The sequence below is a fragment of the Cucurbita moschata genome, unplaced genomic scaffold (assembly GCF_002738365.1).
Source record: "Cucurbita moschata cultivar Rifu unplaced genomic scaffold, Cmos_1.0 Cmo_Scf00035, whole genome shotgun sequence".
Taxonomy (NCBI): Eukaryota; Viridiplantae; Streptophyta; class Magnoliopsida; order Cucurbitales; family Cucurbitaceae; genus Cucurbita; species Cucurbita moschata.
In genome coordinates this window covers 751639-761258 of record NW_019268551.1, presented here as the reverse complement: position 1 = coordinate 761258, position 9620 = coordinate 751639, and the positions used below count along the sequence as shown (strand labels likewise).

General features: G+C 39.3%; 2 protein-coding genes across 2 annotated transcripts in view; one reads left to right on the top strand and one right to left on the bottom strand.

Annotated features, from left to right (window-relative positions):
* LOC111431034 (inositol-tetrakisphosphate 1-kinase 1-like) overlaps positions 1–1604 on the top strand; it is a 2327-nt gene extending 723 nt beyond the window's left edge. Inside the window, exon 2 of the mRNA XM_023067525.1 lies at positions 16–1604. Coding sequence (XP_022923293.1) covers positions 36–1139 — 1104 coding nt within the window. The 5' untranslated portion in view covers positions 16–35 and the 3' untranslated portion in view covers positions 1140–1604. The remainder of the gene's footprint in view (positions 1–15) is intronic.
* A 1456-nt stretch (positions 1605–3060) lies between these two features.
* LOC111431039 (UDP-N-acetylglucosamine transferase subunit ALG14) lies at positions 3061–9319 on the bottom strand. The gene is made up of 6 exons (XM_023067529.1): positions 8886–9319; positions 7774–7944; positions 7554–7693; positions 3875–4021; positions 3726–3785; positions 3061–3626 (listed from the first exon to the last, which is right to left on the bottom strand). Exons 2-6 carry the CDS (start codon positions 7919–7921, stop codon positions 3450–3452), a joined length of 672 nt encoding a protein of 223 aa, XP_022923297.1. The 5' UTR covers positions 7922–7944; positions 8886–9319; the 3' UTR covers positions 3061–3449.
* Positions 9320–9620: the final 301 nt, after the last annotated feature.

Genomic DNA, 9620 nt, shown 5'->3' with positions numbered 1-9620 from the left:
TTTTTTTTTTTTTTTTTTTTTTTTGTTGAGTATCAATGGCGGAACGCAGGTTTTGTATAGGCTATGCTTTGGCTCCCAAGAAACGACAGAGCTTCATCCAAGACTCGTTAGTGAATCTCTCGGCGTCTAGAGGAGTTGATCTTGTTCGAATTGACACTGAACGGCCACTTCTTGATCAAGGTCCATTCGATTGCATTCTCCACAAGTTTTATGGCGTGGATTGGAGGAAGCAACTGGTGGAGTTTAGACTTAAGAATCCTAATGCCTTCATTTTGGACTCGCCGGATTCGATTGAGAGACTTCATAACCGGATTTCGATGCTTCAGGTTGTCTCCGAGTTGAAGATTGATAATCCGGATGAAACGTTTGGGATCCCTAAGCAGATTGTGATTTACGACAAGGAGACTTTGTTTGATCGGCAGGCTTGGGAGGGTTTGAAGTTCCCTGTCATTGCCAAGCCGTTGGTTGCTGATGGAAGCGCCAAATCTCACAAAATGGCGCTCGTTTTCAACCATGATTGTTTGAACAAGCTCAAGCCTCCGATTGTCTTGCAGGAGTTCGTGAATCACGGGGGCATTATCTTTAAGGTTTACGTTGTTGGACAGTATGTGAAATGTGTGAAGCGAAAATCTCTCCCTGACGAGCCGGAAGTGAAGTTGGGGAATGTAGAGGGATTGTTATCATTTTCGCAGGTCTCGAATATGACTCCTCGTGAGAAAATTGACGACAAGTACTACAAGATGATGCAGCTTGATGATACAGAGATGCCACCGTTGAGTTTCCTCACCGACATCGCTGGAGGGTTGCGGCGCTCCATGAACTTGAATCTTTTTAACTTCGACGTGATTCGAGACTCGAACATTGGGAATCGGTACCTTATAATTGACATTAACTATTTCCCTGGGTATGCCAAAATGCCGGGTTATGAAGAGATCTTGACGGATTTTTTCTGTGATTTAGCGCAGAAGAAAGAGGCAATGAACCGTCCTAACAACAAGGATATTGAGGACAAGATTGGTTCTGATCGGCGTGGCCCGATGCAGAGTGTTGATCAAGAAATAACAAAGATTTCCATTAATGAGGATGTTGGAGGTCAATCAGTTGACAGTGAAAAGAAAGAATCCCCTGTTCAAGATTGACCATTATTTTGGAAACCCTTCATTCTCAAGCTTGTTTGTGATCTGAAGTCAGCTTGAATTCGCTCCATTCTGGACTCAAGTGAGTTGTTCTACACATTCCTCTAGATAGCCATTGATACTGAAATGAAAAAGGGATATTTTCCTGTTTTTCAATTAGTCTTTAACTGCATGACTAGATTTCATTTGTGTCCAGTGTTATCATGTATATTCCATCCTAACGTTACCACTGGAGATAGTTCTGAAATACCCTACTACTGATGAGATATATGGAGGAGGTTAAATTGTATCTTGAGGCTTAAGCTTTTTCTCATGGATCTTGAATCTTTTAGTGAATTCAATTACTGATTTTTTTGCCCCCCAGAAAACTTCTAGTATCATTTTATCTTCTTTGTGTTTGGTATAGTGTTGTAATGAAAATGCACTGGTGTTGTAGACAAATAAGACATCCTTCCAAACTAATTGTAGAACTTGCTTGTGTTCTGAATCCATGAAACTTCTTTAAGATCTGCCAAGGGAATGAAGTAAGAATAATAGTTGTAGCTCGTTTCGATTTTGTTTATGATATAGAATGGTTGAATATGGTTTTTAGGTCCTGAATCTGATTTTGTGTGAAGCTTAGAAATTATGATAATCTTGTGCGTGTAAATGTGAGATCCCACTCCCGTTGAAGAGGGAAATGAAAGCATTCTTTATAAGTTTGTGAAAACTAATCCCTCCTTGGTAGATAGACATGTTTTAAAATTGTCAGTTTGAGAGGGGTACGAAGCCATTCTTTATCACGATATGGAAACCTTTGTCTAGTAGACATGTTTTAAAATTGTCGGTTTGAGAGGGAAACGAATCATTCTTTATAACAGTGTAGAAACCTCTCCCTAGTAGACGTATTTTAAAATTGTGAGGAGGTTGATGGTGATATGTAACGGCCCAAAACTGACAATATCTACTAGTTAGTGGTGGGCTTGAGCCGTTACCGTGTCTTTTCTTCGCTTTGCTTGTGATTCCTTTCTCCAAATGGGTTCTTTTGGATTAGGATTTTGGTTTAGAAAGACAGAATGGATCTATATATCATTTCTCTCTTGATTTAGTTCTGTCTTGTGGCTTTGTGGAAGTACCTGGATGTTCTTGAAACAAGTTACTGATGTGAGAATCGCCGTTGTTCCCTTCGATGGAGGATTCTTGAGGACTATATATGTGAAATGAAAAGCTTGGCTGTCTTCTTATTTATTATATTACCACACACAAGCACAAACCATTGTGTGAGAACTGGTTGGGGATATATAGGCATTTTGTTCATTCCATTGACTATCCTCTTTGCATATTGTTTCCAATCACACCCAAAACATTTCGAATAAGAATATATGCATCATCCAAATGTTCTGATATGTTCCGATATTCAACTACATGGTTATACTCAATATGCAAATATGAAATTCCGATCCATAGGCCTGATCCCTATGTGTTAAGAGGGAAGACCTACTTCCAGTTACTTGTTTGAGTGGCACGAGAATGAACTGTTGGGGAGAATAGTGGAGATATATTACGAGCCTTTTCTTGTTCTTAATTTACTAACATCGTCTCTCCCTTAGGCTAATATTCTTTGGCGTCGTCGAAAAGTTTGTTTGGAGGAAAAAGTAAATTTGAACTTTCAGCTTCATTAAGTTCAAATTTACTTTTTCCTCTTTGACTTACAACACAGGTAAAAATTAGATAACCACAAACAAAAAAGAGGACATTGTCTATATACTTTAATAATAGAATATCACTCTATGAATATAATAATATTAATAACAAACACTAGTTCAATAATAAGATAATGAATAAGTAAATTGTTTTTTTTTTTTTTTGTAAGTTATAAATGGCCTAATCTGCTCGGAACTATGGCAACGAAATAAGTCTGCAAGCCGACAACCCGACTGGCTACGAGCAAAGGAATTCCTAAACAACCTTACAATCATAGATCTTCTAATAATTATATATATATTATGGATCAGATATTGATTAATCTTCGATGGGTCTTTTAATTTATGGATATATCGATAGATAATGCCTAGTTCGTAGAGTTATAACAAACAATAAAACTCTAAAAATCCGGGAAAGTAATTTTCTAAGCAAGTTGAACTTGACATTTTTTTCCCTGTATGTTACATATCAAAGCAGCATATGGACCAATTCAGACATGATTTTCAGAAACTTGAAATTTTTTTTCCCTATATGTTACCTTTCAACGCTGCATATGATGATCAACTCAGTCATGATTTGAGCAGTAAGAATCAGAAATGTATACTAATCTGTACGGAATTTCGTTGTGAACTACATGAGACAACCGACGTAGCGAGCGCGGGGATATAGCCTCTGTAGTTGTGGCCATTGCACAAAGAACTGATCAGCCATGTATAACTTATATAAAATCAAGCCACTTAGTGATAATCTCTTCACTCTTGCAATGCTTTCCACATAAAAAATTGAAGACCATCTAATCCCCATAACCTGCATATTCAGATTCAACCCACTGTTATCCTCTAAAACCATGTGATCTTGGAATTGAGAAAAATGCAAAAGAATGCAGAGTTCAATGCACTTTTGAACCTTGAATATGAATGCAATTACGCATAGAGGGATGCAGGTACCAGGGCCATTGCAGAGAATCTGCAACAAAACAAAGCTGGTTCAAACAAAAACAGGTTCTCTAAAGCAAAAGAGGTCATATAATTTGCAGATTGACAGAGAAAAAATACCACTTGAGGTCTAAGTTTAAGCATTAGCCAGAGTGCGTGCAATGTGGCAATCAAAGTTGTCCAAACGGAAGTGAAATATGATTGTCCTACTTCCCTACTTCTGTAGATCTGCATAAACTGTGCAGTCTTGTCTACCTCAGCCCCGGTCTGCAATAAGAAGCGCTGGTTCATGAACAAATTTAATATGAAAACTCGCAAAATTATATGAGAGGTTTAAATTCCTGTACTTCACATTTGTCTGTACTAAAAAATGAAGCGAACACCGTTTTAGACATATTATTGTAACTCGTTAATGGACTCTTCGAAGTTTTTGTTTGATAACAATAAACAATGTATTAAGAGAAAAATTATGCCAGAAGATCATTGAATTGAAAGAAAAAGCAACAGAAATCTCTGGAGATAGCAGATCAACACTAAGTTCCGGGGTTGTTTCCTGAATGCTGAGAATAAGGGGAGATAGTAACTTACTATCTGAAGAAAACTAACAAGCTCAAGCTCGAATGATCAACCTACTATTGATCGACAAAGCTCCAAGTGCATGCTACATGTGAGATTCTGATCGTCTTCCTCCCAATAGCAATGAGATTCCCCAATATCATGCTAAGAATAGCTAGGATTTCCAAATGTTGTTGTCCGTAGTGGGAAGGAAAGTTTTAGGAACAGAGAAGGTCAAACTCTGGGCGGGCTGCTAGGTTTCGTCTATGCTATGGTTTCATAAAATTGAACATTTTTTCTTCAACCGGTGTAAAGGAGTTCCTAGCACAAGGGAATGGGCTTTCATTCCAGGAACCGCCTCGTCTATGCACTCAGCCCCTCTCTTGAAGGTGCATATGACAAAAAACAAATAGACTCACCAAGCATAAATGAAAATCCTTCCCCCGACTGTTGACGACCGTAGACCTCGGGAGGAGCACTTTACTTTAAGGCGTGCCCCAGCATTATTAGGGTGGCCAAATGTCTGTTCACTAGTTTGAATGGACTCAATTGGGCCTCTGTTGCTCGAGTTCAAATTGGACTTGGGTCGTGGGCATAACCATTTCAGGGACAGGGGCTTACGTTGAAGCAACTTTCAATGTGGCCCTTTAATGTATTTGGAGTTCCATTCCTTCTTGGGAACTTAAAAGCGTTGGGACAACAAATTAGCTCACGCTCTCATGAACTGAGACTGGATTAGGTTCATCCACCTTACTTTCTAGTTGAGCCGGTTGAATTGGATTCATTTTATAAGAAGCTTTGTTTGGAAGTGCAGAATTTGGGGTAATCAACGCGATGTTGAATATTCTAAAGTGATAGTTGGACTCTCATCTGGTAACATCTTTCTGAATTCTACGGTCAGTGTTATCACAAGTTTCCAGCAAACCACACATATCCATCTAATTTCCAAGGGTTTCCCTTTGACTCAGAACTACACTATTTTATATGCTTGAGGTTGAGGATCCATTTTCATGATCAATTTAGTTACCATCTCTTTGGCCGCCACACTACTTCAACTATCAATTCATGCAAACTTTTTCATGAGTTACTCCTCTTTTTCGTCGGACGACTCGTAGGAGGTGAGAAGGGCCTTTACTACTCCGTCCCACAAAATGTATTACTATCGACCCTACTAGGCAATATCAACCTACAGAAGCTCGATCAGGAGATAGGGAGGATCTGACAAAGCACAAAATTCTGATTGTTCAGAGAATCAGATTGGTTCTATTAAGGACAGGTCGTATTGATGACCAATCAAACTCTAGAGATGAAGCAAGCTACAAAGTCCTAATTGTGGGGAGGGTAAAGAGCTTCCAACGCAAAGAAGCCTTTCATTCCCTCATTTTGCCGTGGCACACCCCACACACAAGTACCACCCGGCTCAGGAGGGACCAGAAAACACCTTCCACAATCCATGATAATGTTCTTAAAAAAATACATTTTATTTGAAAGTTGTCATCTCGTAATCATGTCTCTTCATCCTCTTGAACTATTTTTTTAGGCTTCTTCAAATCACCAAAGCTTCCCCTTCATAAGCATTGTTTTTTCATTAACATCGTCATCTTCTTGATTCTTTTCTTTTTCATTTTTTCACTGCATCTTTGATAATAGTTAGTGATCACAACCTTTTGATTGGGGCATTCAAAGATGAGGTGATCATACCATTGACACTTGTGGCAGTTTCAAGTGTATGTACAGCCAAATGATGAATGTTTGCAGCCCAAGTCAAAATTCTAATGTGCCAACAACAATCAAACGCCCAATGGAGTCTGCAGAAATATCATCCTATAGTTTCATGTTCTCTATTCAATATACAACAGCTAGTTTATGGCCAGCTCACCATTTTTTTTCTACACTAGCCATTTCTTTAATGATTATTAACTTTGACCATTTAGCCATTTTTTTGGCATTCAAACAAGTCTTAAACTATGATTGATGGCAATAAAGATGATATCAACATTATCGGCTCTGTTTATTTGTCAACACCAGTGAGATTTTGTCAAATATAGTGACGGTTTGGTGGTCCTTAGTCAAATTTTGTTCTGATGTGGTCCTTCGTAGGCCATTTCTACTTGGTGCTTCATAGGCAAGTGTGGTTGTGGTTTGATAGTTTTAAGCCATTTGTGGTGGGTGTGTGTGAGATCTTGGAGAGGGGAACAAAGCATTCTTTATAAGGGTATGGAAACTTCTCCCTAGCAGAAGCGTCTTAAAACCCTAAGAGGAAGCCCAAAGAGGACAACATTTGCTAGCAGTGGGCTTGAGCTGTAATAAATGGTATCAGAGTCAGACACTGGATGGTGTGCCAGCAAGGACGCTGGCCCCAAAAGAGGTGGATTGTGAGATCCTACATCGATTAGAGAGATGAATGAGTGCCAACGAGGACGCTGGGCCCCGACAGTGGGTGGATTGTGAGATCTTGGAGAGGGGAACGAAGCATTTTTTATAAGGGTGTGGAAACCTCTCCCTAACAAATGCGTTTTAAAATCTTGAGAGGAAGCTCAAAAGGGAAAGCTCAAAGAGGACAATATTTGCTAGCGGTGAGTTTGAGCTTAACAAATGGTATCAGAGTCAGACACCGGACGGTGTGCCAACAAGGACGCTGAGCCCCAAAAGGGGTGGATTGTGAGATCTTACATCGATTAGAGAGAGAGGAACGAGTGCCAACAAGGACGCTGGGCTCCGACGGTGGGTGGTTTGTGAGATCTTGGAGAGGGGAACAAAGCATTCTTTATAAGGGTGTGGAAACCTCTCCCTAACAAATGAGTTTTAAAACCTTGAGAGGAAGCCCATAAGGGAAAACCCAAAGAGGACAATATTTGCTAACGGTATGCTTGAGCTGTTATATGAATGGAATTTAAAAGTCTTTATCCGATGCTTGGAGGGTTGTTCTATTATCCGATGCTTGGAGGGTTGTTCTATTATCCGATACTTGGAGGGTTGTTCCATCCTTAGGGTCCTAAGCTATATGGTTCAACTGCATTGCTCAAATTTTAAGGATCATTTTAGCCGGCATAAAAGGGAACCCAGTTTCAGCCTCAGTCCAAGTTCCACAACTCAAAGAACGCATAGAACAATATCCCTACAGCCCCACCCAATAGAGCTTCTAGTTTATCAATAGATTGGCAATTGAAAAATTCTGCCCATACCATTCTCTCTCTCGTTTCCTATCTCAGACAAGAGAAGTTGAAAGACCTTGAAATCATACCTTATCAGCCAGTTGGTTTTCATATGTACGAGCCTTTTGAAGACTCATGTTATCCGTTGCAGCAGCAATGTAGAATCTTGGAGCAAACAAGTCCTTCTGCAGCACAGACAACACATTGAGCATCTCCGCCGTGTGGCCCCCTACATATCCATCCCACAATCAGTGCGATTACATGATTAAATCTACAAGTAAATGCAATTGATGGCTGTGGCTGTCTCACCTGAGCCTAAAACAATGAGGGTACTAACAGGTTCCAAGCTTTTGTTTCGAACGGGTCTACCACTCCAATATATGACGTAAAGAACACGACTCAAAATCAAGCTGATACTGAGAATTACGGCAGCAATAGTAATACTAGAATCCATCATAAAGAGAAGCAAACACAACAATCCTACAAAAAAGAGAGAAAGAGAAACGATAATCAATAAAATAGAAGCGAGATTGAAAGAGGTTGGGCTGCCTCAGTTTACATCACAACATCATGATTCTCACATGCGAGTTACTCATATACAACATACATAGAAAACAAGTAGCACAAGTAACATACTCAAACTTAAGAATCTTAAACATATCGTGCACCATGCTCATGTCATGCTAACCCATCTATAACTCAAGCCCTCTCAAAACACAACCGACTTCTCACAACTCTTTCTAGCTCTTCAAGTCACATCGAGCTTTGATCATTTTTACCTAAGGCCTCAAACTATGCATCGACCCTTGACCATTTTTACCCAAGGCACACCAATGACTTAGCAACGTATTGACTCTTTTCGAAGTACCCCAATACTTGCTTCTATAGACTCATCATACCAACCCTTAACCATTTTTTCCCCAACAATTCGATGCTCCTTTAGCATGTTAACATATACTCTTGACCATTTTTACTCAAGATGCACTAATATTCACCTTCCTTTCCTTTCTAGTCACCTAACTCTTTGCACTAATTAGGCTAACAATCTATATCATGATTGTTAGATATGCATTTATTCCAATAACCACATGAACATACTCATAACCACATGAACATACTCCTAACACAAACATGACCTTCCTCCATACCTTCCTATAGAAAGCCCCTCAATAAGCAGATTCAACAAGTGAGAACTCCTTATTGAAAGCACTCCTAGAGTTATCAGAAAAGTTCCTAGACAATAAAGATGATTTCCAAAGCTAGCCTCTAGACTAGAATACTCAAAACAACCAAAGGATGACTAAGAGAGGATTACCAACTAATCTAACCCAAACACCTTAAACGCTTAATGTAGGTCCTAATTCACAGCACTAGGAACAAATTCGAAAGTGTCTTGAACGAATTGTTGCACTGATTCTTACCGGAAAGGCTTGGGTATTCAGATCTGAGTACCCAATCTGAGATCACTCGAGGTTGCGAATATAAAGCAGAACGGGTTCGTTTGTGAGTGGCTGTCCACTGCCGCAAGGAGGTATTTGCGTTGAAAATCTGTCGTCGTGGATGCAGGTTGTGGGGTCGAGAGAATTTCACGAGCGCTTCTTGACTAGATCCGCCGGAATAGCGTCGTTGTCGCGCCTCTGGTTCGTGGGTGAGTCGCACGCCGTCCAGCAAGGATTCCGACGTGGTTGATCGCGCACCGATTTTCTCTGTCTGGAAGTGAGCGTTGATCGTTGCTCAGATAATGTCGCCGGTCGGAGCTGCTGCAAGTCGCCGGGGAAACTGCAGGGGTGGGAGCTGAACGTGAGAGGGAGAGGGAGGAAGAAAGACGGAGACAAACGTTTTTTCTTTTTTTCTAATTTTCCCTTTTTTTTAATTATGATCTCATTAATAAAAATATATAAAAAGGAGTAATTTTTTTCCAAAATTAATTTAAAATCTATAAACCTTTCAAGTTTTTCAATTTTGAATTAAAAAATAATTTTTACAGAGAATTAAAAATCAAATTAATATCTCAAAAGAAACCTTCCAAATTAAAATTTAATTATCTTTCTTTAATTTATTTAATCTAATTTTCATTTTAATTAATATAATATTTTTTACCTGAGAGACAACTAGATTGATAATTGACGTCTTATTTACTAAAATATGTGTAGATT